This window comes from Podarcis vaucheri (genome assembly GCF_965113315.1).
Source record: "Podarcis vaucheri genome assembly, chromosome: 4".
Taxonomy (NCBI): Eukaryota; Metazoa; Chordata; class Lepidosauria; order Squamata; family Lacertidae; genus Podarcis; species Podarcis vaucheri.
In genome coordinates this window covers 37,096,534-37,112,688 of record NC_138762.1, presented here as the reverse complement: position 1 = coordinate 37,112,688, position 16,155 = coordinate 37,096,534, and the positions used below count along the sequence as shown (strand labels likewise).

Genomic DNA, 16,155 nt, shown 5'->3' with positions numbered 1-16,155 from the left:
TCGAACAGCTCTTACTGTCAGGAAGTTCTTCCTAATGTTTAGGTGGAATCTTCTTTCTTGTAGTTTGGATCCATTGCTCCGTGTCCGCTTCTCCGGAGCAGCAGAAAACAACCTTTCTCCCTCCTCTATGTGACATCCTTTTATATATTTGAACATGGCTATCATATCACCCCTTAACCTCCTCTTCTCCAGGCTAAACATGCCCAGCTCCCTTAGCCGTTCCTCATAAGGCATCGTTTCCAGGCCTTTGACCATTTTGGTTGCCCTCCTCTGGACACGTTCCAGTTTGTCAGTGTCCTTCTTGAATTGTGGTGCCCAGAACTGGACACAGTACTCCAGGTGTGGTCTGACCAGAGCAGAATACAGTGGCACTATTACTTCCCTTGATCTAGATGCTATACTCCTATTGATGCAGCCCAGAATTGCATTGGCTTTTTTAGCTGCCGCGTCACACTGTTGGCTCATGTCAAGTTTGTGGTCAACCAAGACTCTTAGATCCTTTTCACATGTACTGCTCTCAAGCCAGGTGTCACCCATCTTGTATTTGTGCCTCTCATTTTTTTTGCCCAAGTGCAATACTTTACATTTCTCCCTGTTAAAATTCATCTTGTTTATTTTTGCCCAGTTCTCTAATCTGTCAAGGTCGTTTTGAAGTGTGATCCTGTCCTCTGGGGTGTTAGCCACCCCTCCCAGTTTGGTGTCATCTGCAAATTTGATCAGGATGCCCTTGAGTCCATCATCCAAGTCGTTGATAAAGATGTTGAATAAGACCGGGCCCAAGACAGAACCCTGTGGCACCCCACTAGTCACTCTTCTCCAGGATGAAGAGGAACCATTGATGAGCACCCTTTGGGTTCGGTCAGTCAGCCAGTTACAAATCCACTGAGTGGTAGCATAGTCAAGACCGCATTTTACCAGCTTCTTTACAAGAATATCATGGGGCACCTTGTCAAATGCCTTGCTGAAATCAAGGTAGGCTACATCCACTGCGTTCCCTTCACCTACCAGGCTTGTAATTCTGTCAAAAAACGAGATCAGGTTAGTCTGACACGACTTATTTTTCAGAAATCCATGCTGACTTTTGGTGAGCACAGCATTCCTTTCCAGGTGCTCACAGACTGTTTGCTTAATGATCTGCTCCAGAATCTTCCCTGGTATTGATGTCAGACTGACTGGGCGGTAATTATTTGGGTCCTCTCTTTTCCCCTTTTTGAAAATAGGGACAACATTTGCCCTCCTCCAGTCTGCCGGGACTTCGCCTGTTCTCCAGGAATTCTCAAAGATGACTGCCAGTGGTTCTGAGATCACATCTGCCAGTTCTTTTAATACTCTTGGATGCAGTTCATCTGGCCCTGGAGACTTGAATACATCTAAACTAGCCAAATATTCTTGTACTATCTCCTTAGTTATTCTGGGCTGTGTTTCCTTTGCTGAATCATTTGCTCCAAATTCTTCAGGTCGGGCATTGTTTTCTTTATCGGAGAAGACTGAGGCAAAGAAGGCATTGAGTAGTTCAGCCCTTTCTGTGTCCCCTGTTTGCATTTCACCATCTTCTCCTCTGAGTGACCCCATTGTTTCTTTGTTCTTCCTTTTGCTACGAACATACCCATAAAAGCCTTTTTTTGTTGCTTTTAACCTCTCTAGCAAGCCTGAGTTCATTCTGTGCTTTAGCTTTTCTGACTTTGTGTCTACACGTGCTGGCTATTTGTTTGAATTCCTCTTTGGTGGTTTCCCCCCTTTTCCATTTTTTGTACACATCCTTTTTTAATCTTAATTCAGTTAAAAGTTCTTTAGATAGCCACCCTGGCTTCTTTAGGCACCTTCCATGTTTCCGTCTCATTGGTATTGCCTGACGTTGTGCTTGTAGTATCTCCCTCTTAACAAACTCCCAGCCATCATGAACTCCCTTTCCTTTTAGTATTGTTGTCCATGGGATCTCACCCAGCACTTCCCTAAGTTTTATGAAGTCGGCTTTCTTAAAGTCAAGAAATTGAGTCCTAGTATGCTTGGCTGCTCCTTTCCGCTGTATAGTAAACTTCAGAAGAGCATGATCACTTGCGCCTAATGATCCTTCCACATCTACCCCACTAACCAGGTCATCAACATTGGTTAGGACCAGATCTAAAATGGCTGTTCCTCTTGTTGCTTCTCCCACTTTCTGGACAATGAAGTTGTCTGCAAGGCCAGTGAGGAATCTGTTTGACCTTATGCTCTTGGCTGAGTTTGACGTCCAACAAATATCCGGGTAATTGAAGTCCCCCATTACTACTATCTCCCTTCCTTTTGCATGCTTGGCCATCTGTTCCAGGAAGGCATCATCTATGTCCTCCGTTTGGCTTGGGGATCTATAGTAAACTCCCACAATGAGGTCTCTGTTATTCTTCTCTCCCTTAATTTTGACCCAAATGCTCTCACTTTGGCTTTGAGGATCTAAATCTTGGATCTCTTCACAGGTATACACATCCCTGACATATAACGCCACTCCTCCTCCTTTCTTGTCTGGTCTGTTTCTCTGAAATAGATTGTATCCCCCCATTATTACATTCCAATCGTGGGACTTATCCCACCAGGTTTCAGTGATGCCTATTATGTCATATTTAGTTTGCTGTACCAAGAGCTCAAGCTCATCTTGTTTATTTCCCATGCTTTGCGCATTAGTGTACAGACATTGAAGACCATTAATCATTCCCCCGTGTCTCTTATTTAAGGATTTTTTCCTCCCACCACTAGGTCCGCGTGCTGTTTGCTCCATTTGGTCTATGACATTTGGATGATCATCTTCATTAATTGATAGACTCCTACCTTCAGGAGCACTGTCTCCCTCCCCCACATTAGTCAGTTTAAAGCCCTCCTGATGAGGTTTCTGAGATTTTTGGCAAAAACATTTCTCCCAACCGTTGTGAGGTGCAGCCCATCACTTGCCAGAAGTCCATCTTCAAGAAACTGCAGTCCGTGATCTAAGAATCCAAACCGTTCCTGTTTACACCATTTGCGAAGCCAGCTGTTCACTTCCACTATTTTCCCCTCTCTCCCTGGGCCACGTCGTTCAACTGGGAGGACAGATGAGATGACAATTTGTGCATTTAGTTGCTTCAATTTCCTGCCGAGAGCCTCGTAGTCTCTTTTGATCTTCTGGAGGCTATTGCTTGCAGTGTCATTGGTTCCCACATGAACCAAGAGGAAGGGGTATTTGTCAGTGGGTTTTATGATTCCTTGCAGTCGTTCAGTTACATCTTGGATCTTAGCCCCAAAGTTCCAAAGAACTTTAGTTACCCTGAAGATGAAACAGAACCAAGTGCAGAGATGTTTGTGACACTCTCTTGGTCACCGTGATGCAGTTATCTGCAGTATACAACAGCTAGACATAACAAGGTGGTGCAGATCCAGCAAGCAAGGGCATATTGATGTGAAGCTGATGTTCAGCTTCTGTTCCCCACGGTGTGCTTAGGCCATTTTTAGAAGTGTCCCTAACATATTATGTAAACATGTGAATGTGAAGCTTGAAGCATGTAAAAATAGCTCCATGATAGAATGAATCCTGTTCCCTAAAATGATGTATATTATGGTTTGAAGTTTGGCAGACTGTTATGAAATTGTAATGGCCTTTGAGTAACACAATAAACTTACTTATGGTGAAATGATGTGAATGAATGAATACTGTTCCAATTTAAAATCACATGTACGGCTCAGAAGATAATGAAAATAATGCTTAGAACAGGATTCTTGTAAGAATTAGTGAATTGGTGTAAGTATTATTTGTATTATTTGGAAGCGAAAGGAAAGTCCAATGCTGTAAAGAAAAATATTGCATAGGAACCTGGAATGTAAGAACTATGAACCTTGGTAAGTTGGATGTGGTCAAAAATGAGATGACAAGAATAAATATTGACATCCTGGGCATCAGTGAACTAAAATGGACGGAAATGGGCAAATTCAGTTCGGATGACCATCATATCTACTACTGTGGGCAAGAATCCCATAAAAGAAATGGAGTGGCCCTCATAGTCAACAAAAGAGTGGCAAAAGCTGTACTGGGATGCAATCTCAAAAATGATAGAATGATCTCGATACGAATCCAAGGCAGACCTTTTAACATCACAGTAATCCAAGTTTATGCACCAACTACTGGTGCTGAATAAACTGAAATGGACCAATTCTATGAAAACTTACAAGACCTTATAGAAGTGACACCAAAGAAGGATGTTCTTCTCATTATAGGGGATTGGAATGCTAAAGTAGGGAATCAAGAGATAAAAGGAACAACTGGCAAGTTTGGCCTTAGAGTTCAAAATGAAGCATTGCAAAGGCTAATAGAGTTCTGTCAAGAGAACAAGCTGGGCATCACAAACACTCTTTTCCAACAAACAAGAGACGACTCTACACATGGACATCGCCAGATGGGCAGCATCAAAATCAGATTGATTATATTCTCTGCAGCCAAAGATGGAGAAGCTCTATACAGTCAGCAAAAACAAGACCTGGAGCTGACTGGATGTGAGGGCGATCTGGCTGCGACATCTGTCACCCCATTGATCGCCAGGGTTGATTCGGCTGATCTGGCTGGCTAGGCGGGTGTCCCCTTTTTTTTCCTCTTCATCCTGGAGAAGAGTGACTAGTGGGGTGCCACAGGGTTCTGTCTTGGGCCCGGTCTTATTCAACATCTTTATCAACGACTTGGATGATGGACTCAAGGGCATCCTGATCAAATTTGCAGATGACACCAAACTGGGAGGGGTGGCTAACACCCCAGAGGACAGGATCACACTTCAAAACGACCTTGACAGATTAGAAAACTGGGCCAAAACAAACAAGATGAACTTTAACAAGGAGAAATGTAAAGTAAGGGCAAAAAAAATGAGAGGCACAAATACAAGATGGGTGACACCTGGCTTGAGAGCAGTACATGTGAAAAGGATCTAGGAGTCTTGGTTGACCACAAACTTGACATGAGCCAACAGTGTGACGCGGCAGCTAAAAAAGCCAATGCAATTCTGGGCTGCATCAATAGGAGTATAGCATCTAGATCAAGGGAAGTAATAGTGCCACTGTATTCTGCTCTGGTCAGACCTCACCTGGAGTACTGTGTCCAGTTCTGGGCACCACAGTTCAAGAAGGACACTGACAAACTGGAACGTGTCCAGAGGAGGGCAACCAAAATGGTCAAAGGCCTGGAAACGATGCCTTATGAGGAACGGCTAAGGGAGCTGGGCATGTTTAGCCTGGAGAAGAGGAGGTTAAGGGGTGATATGATAGCCATGTTCAAATATATAAAAGGATGTCACATAGAGGAGGGAGAAAGGTTGTTTTCTGCTGCTCCGGAGAAGCGGACACGGAGCAATGGATCCAAACTACAAGAAAGAAGATTCCACCTAAACATTAGGAAGAACTTCCTGACAGTAAGAGCTGTTCGACAGTGGAATTTGCTGCCAAGGAGTGTGGTGGAGTCTCCTACTTTGGAGGTCTTTAAGCAGAGGCTTGACAACCATATGTCAGGAGTGCTCTGATGGTGTTTCCTGCTTGGCAGGGGGTTGGACTCGATGGCCCTTGTGGTCTCTTCCAACTCTATGATTCTATGATTCTATGATTCTATGATTCTATGACTGTGGCTCAGATCATCAGCTTCTTATAGCAAAATTCAAGCTTAAACTGAAGAAAGTAGGAAAAACCACTGGGCCGGTAAGATACAATCTAAGTCAAATCCCTCATGAATACACATTGGAAGTGAGGAACAGGTTTAAGGATTTAGATTTGGTGGACAGAGTGCCTGAAGAATTATGGATGGAGGCTTGTAACATTATACAGGAGGTAGCAACTAAAACCATCCCAATGAAAAGAAAATGCAAGAAAGCAAAGTGGCTGTCCAACGAGGCCTTACAAATAGCGGGGGAGAGAAGGCAAGCAAAATGCAAGGGAGATAGTGAAAGATACAGGAAATTGAATGCAGATTTCCAAAAAATAGCAAGGAGAGACAAGAAGGCTTTCTTAAACGAGCAATGCAAAGAAATAGAGGGAAACAATAGAATGGGAAAACCAGAGATCTGTTCAAGAAAATTGGAGATATGAAAGGAACATTTCGTACAAAGATTACCATAATAAAAGACAAAAGTGGAAAGGACCTAACAGAAGCAGAAGACATCAAGAAGAGGTGGCAAGAATACACAGAGGAACTAGACCAGAAAGAAATGGATGTTTCGTATACCCCAGGTAGTGTGGTTGCTGACCTTGAGCCAGACATCCTGGAGAGTGAAGTCAAATGGGCCTTAGAAAGCACTGCTAATAACAAGGCCAGTGGAAGTGATGATATTCCAGCTGAACTATTTAAAATTTTAAAAGATGATGCTGTTAAGGTGCTACACTCAATATGCCAGCAAATTTGGAAAACTCAGCAGTGGCCAGAGGATTGGAGAAGATCAGTGTACATCCCAATCCCAAAGAAGGGCAGTGCCAAAGAATGCTCCAACTACCGCACAATTGCACTCATTTCACATGCTAGCAAAGTTATGCTTGAAATTCTACAAGGCAGGCTTAAGCAGTATGTGGACTGAGAACTCCCAGAAGTGCAAGCTGGATTTCGAAGGGGCAGAGGAACCAGAGACCAAATTGCAAACATGCGCTGGATTATGGAGAAAGCTAGAGAGTTCCAGAAAGACATCTGCTTCTGCTTCATTGACTATGCAAAAGCCTTTGACTGTGTCGACCACAGCAAACTATGGCAAGTTCTTAAAGAAATGGGAGTCCCTGATCACCTCATCTGTCTCCTGAGAAATCTCTATGTGGGACAAGAAGCTACAGTTAGAACTGGCTATGGAACAACTGGTTGGTTCAAAATTGGGAAAGGAGTATGGCAAGGCTGTATATTGTCTCCCTGCTTATTTAACTTATATGCAGAATTCATCATGCGAAAGGCTGGGCTGGATGAATCCCAAGCCGGAATTAAGATTGCCAGAAGAAATATCAACAACCTCAGATATGCAGATGACACAACCTTGATGGCAGAAAGTGAGGAGGAATTAAAGAACCTTTTAATGAGGGTGAAAGAGGAGAGCGCAAAATATGGTCTGAAGCTCAACATCAAAAAAACAAAGATCATTGCCACTGGGCCCATCACCTCCTGGCAAATAGAAGGGGAAGAAATGGAGGCAGTGAGAGATTTTACTTTCTTGGGCTCCATGATCACTACAGATGGTGACAGCAGGCACGAAATTAAAAGACGCCTGCTCCTTGGAAGAAAGGTGATGGCAAACCTGGACAGCATCTTAAAAAGCAGAGACATCACCTTGCCGACAAAGGTCCGTATAGTGAAAGCCATGGTTTTCCCAGTAGTGATGTATGGAAGTGAGAGCTGGACCATAAAGAAGGCTGATCGCCGAAGAATTGATGCTTTTGAATTATGGTGCTGGAGGAGACTCTTGAGAGTCCCATGGACTGCAAGAAGATCAAACCTATCCATTCTTAAGGAAATCAGCCCTGAGTGCTCACTGGAAGGACAGATCGTGAAGCTGAGGCTCCAATACTTTGGCTACCTCGTGAGAAGAGAAGACTCCCTGGAAAAGACCCTGATGTTAGGAAAGATGGAGGGCACAAGAAGAAGGGGACAACAGAGGCCGAGATGGTTGGACAGTGTTTTCGAAGCTACAAACATGAGTCTGACCAAACTGCGGGAGGCAGTGGAAGACAGGAGTGCCTGGCGTGCTCTGGTCCATGGGGGTCACAAAGAGTCGGACACGACTAAACGACTAAACAACAACAATTATTTGTATTTGTTATGTTTTATTCTTGCATATTTTGCATGCTGCCTCAATATTTTATATGAGTTCACAGTATGTAAATATATTCATACATGAATAAGATGAATCATTAGCCCCATTGGGTGGGGAGACAGAGAAAACAGTACTTCTCTGAGGCTACCTAGTCTCAGTGAGTTTGTGAATGAGGTGAGATTTGAACCAGAGATTTCCTGGCTCACAGCTCACACACACACTTCACTCTCTGGTTGGTGGTGTGTGTTATTAGTTGTAATAAGACATCGTAATTACTATAGGACTACATAGATAACAGGCTTTCCTCCTGGGGACATGTTTTCTTCTCCACTACAAAATGATAGGCACACTATGCACAATGCATATCAATGTGTCTCAGCATGGATCTCCCTAGTTGCATTTGGGACATCAGTCTTACAAATGCAGCTTACTCAGGCTCTCACAATTCCTCACCCAAATCGTTCCCCTAATCTATCCATCCCCAGAACCAAATCTTTAATCACCCATAGCCCAGCCTTTTATTCTTTGCTGTCGAAGCTGAATGCAAAGAGATTCTGTTTCCCTTTCCTTCCTCTCTCCCAATCTAGTATCCTCTATTCCATGGCAACATACAAAGGCTTCGGCTGATTAATAGGCTTATGCACCACATTAATATTATCTTGCTCAGCTCCCACTTCTATTCCATCACTCAGTCCCTTTAATGCAAGATAATCTGACACACTTTATCACATTTAACTCTGTGTTATTATTTTCTTGTTTTATCTGCTTTCCCTGTTCCACTTTGTTCTTGATTTCCTTTTATAAAGATAAAGGTGCCTCTATCATATCTCAGATCATTTTAAAAGGATGTTAAGTCATTAGCATAATAGTTTAGAATTGCAAATGTCTCAAATGCAGCTATTATAAGAACAGATTCTTCATTGTGAAACAGTGAAAGGGAATGGCATGGGGCAGGGAGGGGAGGAAAACAGAAACTTTGCCGCAGCACTTGGGGCTGTAGGCCTACAAAGTTTGCTTTTCTGCCCGCATATGTCAGCAGCCTGTTAAAATGGAGACACCACATCAAAGGCCATATCAGTTTCCATAAGATTACAACTGAAAAAAGTGACACACAAATATGAATAATGTAGGCATTCTTCCACGTTGATTTAGAAAATCAAGCTTGTCTAGAAAAATTTATGGGAACACCTTTATGAAACGTAGAATCGTCCTGTGCTCATATTATGTGACTTTGTAGCTTCTCATAAACATAGGAAGCCTTTTTATCCTTAATCAGACCATTAAAGTAAAAGGACCCCTGACCATTAGGTCCAGTTGCGGATGACTCTGGGGTTATGGCGCTCATCTCACTTTACAGGCTGAGTGAGCCAGTGTACAGTGGTCATGTGGCCAGCATGACTAAGCCGCTTCTGGCGAATCAGAGCAGTGCACGGAAACACCGTTTACCTTCCCACCGGAGCGGTACCTATTTATCTACTTGCACTTTGACGTGCTTTTGAACTGCTAGGTTGGCAGGAGCTGGGACCAAGCAATGGGAGCTCACCCCATCGCGGGGATTCAAACCACCAACCTTCTGATCTGCAAGCCCTAGGCTCTGTGGTTTAACCCACAGCGCCACCCGTGTCCCTCCTAATCAGACCATTAGTCCATGTAATTTAGCAATGGATCTCCAAGGTTTCAAGCAGGACTGTTTCCTAGCCCAGGAAAGGACTTGCAACCTTGAGCTGTGGCCCTTCCCATGGGAACAGCATTTTCATTGTCCAGTGCTAATGAGAATTGCTCTGTGTGTAGTTCAGTGTGGCAGTAAACAGGCTCCCAGAGAAGCATCAACTCCTAGAGTCAATGACATATCAGAAAACTGACATTAAAACACAGTTCTCTGTTTCAGGTGAAACAAGGAACTGCGGGTTAAGCTAGCCAGAACTGGCACAGGAAGCGGGGAGAGGGGGGGGGAGCCCACGAACCTGACACTTGTTCCCGGCTTGCTAAACTAGGTTGTTTGCAAGACATGAACTTGTGTCCAATCTGGCTCTTAGAGTCACATGTGTCCATTGTTTCCTAACAAATAATTTTGGGCAAAATAATGCCTGTTTGCTATGGAAATACTTAAGAACTGGCTTTCCACACTGTTGTAGTAAAGTATAATTAGATAGGTTATGAGATAAAGACCTGCTCCTGCTAGAATGAGAGATTACAAACTAGTTTTCTCAAAGCATAGCCTTTGTTCAAATCAGTGTAAATCTTGTCATTAGGGCTCTGCAGGAATCAAGATGTGTCTCATGACTAGAGAAGGGCAAAAATGTCAGTTCTGGTTTCTTTTTCATTTTTCCAATTTTAAGTTCAATTCCCTACATTTCCACATCAGTTTGCAGATTGGTTTTTTTTTAAAAAAAGAAGTCCACATAAAAATCCATCAGTACTTGATTGTGAATCTCTCTCAATATACACAGTTTGTATGTGATTTCTTCTAATGTTTGCATTTTTCAAGAAATTTCTCCTAAAAGAATGAATTTTTATGTTTTAAGATATGCACTTTAAAGCACTTTATCTATTATATACATCTTGGTAGACATTATGTGGCTGGAGAACCTCCACTGCAAAATTCGGGAAAGTGTGAATTTTGAAGAATGACTGCATGTTGGTTTTCTTATTATTTTGGAAAGTACTAATTAGGTTTGTTTGCCTTTAAATGCTACTGAATAAAATTTCTCCCCCATCCCTGCTTATAACACAAGACCAGTTTGGAGGCATATAGATGTCCTCTCCACAGTTTGAAGGGCTTTTTCTCATTCTACAATAAATGAGTTTTAAAGGCAACCCATGTTTTGCAGAGCTACAGTCATTGTAGATGTTGCTGAACTTCAGTTTAGAAGGCAAGCTGATTTACAGCATGCCACAGTCTGCCAAAGCACCCCATTTACAGAACTAAGCAGATCCATTGCTAATGGTGATTTAGTTATTACTCTTTTGTGGTTTAAACACATTATTCCCTAAAAATGGCCCAACTATCCAATCTCCCAACACAGCTAGCCAGGTAATCAAATGTTCTGTTGTCCAAGGCTTTATTACAGTGTTAAAACGATCTCAGTAATTCACTTCTTTGTCACTCCATATATAGTCAGCAACATAAACAGTCATAACCAGTAGCAAAGTGTTGCTGTGATGCCCAGTATTATTCATTCACAGCTGGAAGTAATATTTTCCTCTGGAAAAAAACAAATAATCCATGCTGGTTCTCTGGGCAAAGAAAGGCCATTCCCCTTGCTTTTAAGGAGCTAATGTTTCATCTGGGTCCCAGAACAAGAACAAAATGAAATTGGAAAAGAGAGACTCCATATTTTCACTGCAGTTTTTGCTGTGTTTGGTCTTTTCATCATCATGATGGCTGGTCTAGTTTTCTCCTGTTAATGGCATTTAGGGACAAGATATCCCTCACTCAATATTCCAATTATAGTACGCTTTTCCCATTTCTTGCACTTACATGTGCACATGCACACACATTCTTTGAAACTTTACCTGCTCAAAGGCCTATGATCTTTATAGAGGAAGAAATTCTGCTATACAGTCTTCTGTTCTTACAACTTTGCTTGAGAGCTGTGCTGATATTTTCAGCCCGGGGGGGGGGGGTTGTGGGTGGGTGGGTGGGAGAAATTTCTCAAAAAAATAGGGGAGCAGACTTGGGCTTATGTTACAGGATGAGGTGATCAACAGCATGTTTAGGGTTCATTTACACACACACACACACAGAGAGAGAGAGAGAGAGAGAGAGAGAGAGAGAGAGAGAGAGAACCTCATTGGCCTGCTCACAACCTCCAAGATGCTCCACCACAACTTTCTGAGTTCTAGTTCTTCCTGTGGAGCATCATGTCTGCCTTTAGTTTTAATGTAATAATAAGCACTGAAGCCTTAACTCTTCCCTCCCTAGCCATGAGTTTATGCAAAGCAGGGAGATTGTAACAGGAAGTAGAAGGAAAAGCTTTCATTGATGCCACTATCATGTTAACCCTCTCTCCTAAGACTAGTTGCTCTTGTTACTGCTGCTCCAACGCACACAATTGAGTGACTTAGATGGGGATTACAGCTAGGAAGCCCACTCGCTGGATCATCACCTTGCTGTGGTGAGTGCTTTCCTATGAACGAAGCTTTCAGGGGTCTCATACTCCCAGTAAGGTCACAGAACATGTAAATGCCATGAGTATTATTAAAACTATGTGTGATATAGCCAGTAGGCTCACCCAAGGCAGAAAGGTCAAGTGGAAGGAGCTAGATATGTAGCATGGAGTTAAAGCTAGTTAGGTTTATAGATTTCAGTGGAGAAGTGCACTTCAGGCTGTGCTACACTGACTAGGGATCAACTCCTTTGAATCACATGTACGAGACTTCTGATGGCTTCATTCACAGGGTTCATAGGAATGTGCAAGCCCGCTCACCACAACAAGGTGATGAGGTGATGAGTGAGCTTCCTAGCCTGTGCAGGGAGGGAGGGAGATGATAGAAAGATGAGAGAGAGAGGGGGGGAGAGAGAGAGAGGGTAGGTAGGTAGGTAGGTAGGTATAGATGATCGATAGATAGATGATAGATAGATGATAGATAGATAGATAGATAGATAGATAGATAGATAGATGATAGATAGATAGATAGATGATAGATAGATAGATGATAGATGATAGATAGATGATAGATAGATAGATAGATAGATAGATAGATAGATAGATGATAGATAGATGATAGATAGATAGATAGATGATAGATAGATAGATGATAGATAGATAGGTAGATAGATGATAGATAGATAGATGATAGATAGATAGATAGATAGATAGATAGATAGATAGATGATAGATAGATGATAGATAGATAGATAGATAGATAGATAGATAGATAGATAGATAGATAGATATAGATGATAGCTAGCTAGATAGATAATGATAGATAGATAGATGATAGATAGATAGATAGATGATAGATAGATAGATAGATGATAGATAGATAGATAGATAGATGTTAGTTAGAAAGATGATAGAGAGAGAGAGATATGAGAGATGATGATAGATAAATGATAGATAGACAGATGATAGATAGATAGATGATAGATGATAGATAGATAGATAGATGATAGATAGATAGATAGAAGATAGATGATAGATAGATAGATAGATAGATAGATGATAGATAGGAGAGAGAGAGAGATGGTTGGTAGGTAGGGATAGATGAGAGAGATAGATGATAGATGATAGATAGATAGATAGATAGATAGATAGATAGATAGATGATAGATAGATAGATAGATAGATAGATAGATAGATAGATGATAGATAGATAGGAGAGAGAGAGAGAGATGGTTGGTAGGTAGGGATAGATGAGAGAGATAGATGATAGATAGATAGATAGATAGATAGATAGATAGATAGATGATATAGATAGATGATAGATAGATGTTAGTTAGAAAGATGATAAAAAGGAGAGAGAGAGAGAGAGAGAGAGAGAGAGAGAGAGAGAGATGAGAGATGATGATAGATAGATAGATGATGATGATAGATAGATAGATGATAGATAGATGATAGAGATAGATAGAAATACACATGAGACGCAAGGAATCTGGAGTATTTATTTTACTGATGTTACCCAATGTTGGCCAAGATGAGCTTGTCCAAAAACATCCCACTGTTAGGAGGGCTGATTGAAGGGTTGAACTGAAGGATAATTCTTCTTCATACAAAATAAATAAAGGTGAAAATAACGATAATATAAATGAAATCTGGTCATAAACATGGAGTTCAATAGGATTATGCAAACTTTCTAATAATTTTAACAATTTCCCCCTCTATAATTCTCACCATGTTTCCTGTTAATTCAGGAAACAATTGGTAAGCCCCATTGTGAATAATTTAACACCTGTTAATTATCACAGTTGTCATCATATTGCACAGCAAAAATAGAAAGAGGTCTACTTCTTCAATTACCATTCTAGTGGCAATTTCAGATGACCTTATAATACCGCTTTACATCACATTTCTATTATCATCCCAATAGTAGGTTGTAAACATTAATTTCTGTTGCTTCAGCAAAAATAATGGAAGGATAATAAGCATTTATTTAAAAAAAAATTACTAAGGCTGCAATTCTATATTTATTCAATGGATTTACTTCTGAGTAGACATATACAGGACTGCATTGTAGAATACCTCATATCTTAAATAGAGGAAATATTACTGAATAAAAAACCAGCGATGCTGGGATTTTTTAAAAAATGAAGTAAAGAAAAGAAGTACAGTTAATTATAGCTAACATACAATTCTCCAATCCAAATACATAAGATCTGTGATTTTTTTCTGGGGGGACAAAGGGGTACACATACCCCCTAAACATTTTGTGAATCTAAGTTTGGACTCATTGAGGGGCAGTATTTCAATATGAGTAGGAAAATGAGAGTACCCCTAAACATGTTTTTGAAAAAAAAGCACTGCATAAGATTGTATTTTCATAGGGGTGTAGTAGCTGACATATCTAATATGCAATGGTCCTAAATAGAAACAATATAGTTGAGCAAAAAAAATTACTAATTATTAATAAATTACTAATAAAAAGAATTATAATATTTATTAAAATAAATTATAATAAAAAGGTGGGGAAGCTAAATGCCCTTTAGACAGTCTTTATAAATTTCATATATTGTAAAGGTGAATATAGCACACTGTAAGTCTGAATGCTGTCTTGAAACTGTTTGTTCTTGTGATTTATACAAAGGGTCTGCCTTTCAATAAACTTGGTAGGAATACCCTAGTAGCAGTTGGCCAGGTGGCCTGGCTGAGTCGGTGAGCTCACCTGGTTTCCCAATGCTGTCAGTTTGGGGGGGGGCGGTGAGGTAGCAGGTGTGGGTGTGGCTGCAGACCCAATCAGATGCTCCCACTCACCATTGTGCCTGCATGCACTGATCGCTGGCATGCCTTGCAAGTTAATTCAAAATCAAAGCTGAAACATGTGCCAGGGAAAAAATGAAGTGGTTCTGGGCAATAGAACTTAAATTGCTGTACAGTAAGCCCACAAGTCACATGAGGGTGATATGAGATTTTCTCTACCAAACTCTGCTTCTACTCACAGGAATGATGCTGTTTGTCATCCTTCTTTAAAGAACCCTTTTCCCTAACTCAGGAATGGGAAACCTGTGGCTGCCCAGATGGATTTGGACAATGATCCAAGGCAAATGGTCAAGGATGATTGGAGTGGTAGTCCATGAATATTCACAGACAGGGGCACCATGTAGGGGGATCTGAGGGGGGAATCCAAGGAGGGAGCTAGGGCCCCTCGATATCCTGAGTCGACATGCACATGCCATGCACACAATCTGTGCAGTGTGCTTGCATTGTGCACGCAAGCCATGCATTGTGCACATGACACATCAGCTTGGTACAAAACATGCACATGAGACAGGAGCATGGCACACAGTGCCAGCTGCCTCAATCCCTGGGGCAAGCTGGCACACTTGTTTGTAGGGTCAACCCTTTCCTAAGTTGTAATAATGCTTGTAAACATTCAAAACATTCATTGATGGCTGGGGAGTGGGAAATCACAGACTAGCAACGACCAGCTTGTAACAGAAATACCTGCAACATTAGAAAATGGAATGGCATCATTCTGTACTGAGAACACTGACTGACCTTCTTTCCCCCTTAATCTGTCATGCAGAGCACTGCATTGGTGCCCTGTATATTTTGTATGAGCTTCAGAAAATGCAAGAAGCTCACGGGACTAGAATAATCTGGCTCCCTGTGCAGATATGCCCTTATTTTAATTGTCTGATAAGCTATTCTGCTTTTCATCACTAAGGAGTTTCTATTACTTTTAAAACCTGACCGCACACTTATTTCTGGAAATAGTTTCTTCCCATGTTATCCCTTTTTCTTTCAGCCTTCATCAAAAGCAAAGAGAGAGAGAGAATTGTTCTGGCTTATTGTCCATTTAAAGCTATTAAAATAGGAAGCCTCTTTTACAGTTTTCATGCTAAGTCCCATCAAGTCTTTGCTGCCTTGTGAAGAAAAAGCAGAAAGGTCTATCTTCTGCAGGTGGAAGATGGATAAAGAACTAACAAAGCAGGAGGAGGATCTATATCTGTTCCAGATTCATTTTTTCTCCTGGTTTCTTTCCAGTATCAATTGTCTTTTGAGCTGACCTCCATCCAAACTTTTAACTCCTTATTTTCATTCTCCAAAACTAAAGTTTCTCAGGCTATCATTTTTATTTCCCACCCTTCCTCCAGAAAAGGAGCCCAAGATGGAAAACAACACAAAATATTATATTAAAATATCAAACAAATCAGCAGAAATACCTGCTTAATATCATTCATACCCCAAAGGCCTGAAGAAATAGGTTAATTTTCAAATTCCGCCTGATGGGG

At 41.3% G+C, this 16,155-nt stretch overlaps 1 protein-coding gene across 1 annotated transcript in view; it reads left to right on the top strand.

Moving 5' to 3' along the window:
* Positions 1 to 1,897: 1,897 nt before the first annotated feature.
* Positions 1,898 to 16,155, top strand: part of RPL24 (ribosomal protein L24) — a gene marked incomplete at its 5' end in the record, with an annotated part of 401,376 nt that continues 387,118 nt past the window's right edge. The window contains one exon of the mRNA XM_082219800.1: positions 1,898 to 1,902. Coding sequence (XP_082075926.1) covers positions 1,898 to 1,902 — 5 coding nt within the window. The remainder of the gene's footprint in view (positions 1,903 to 16,155) is intronic.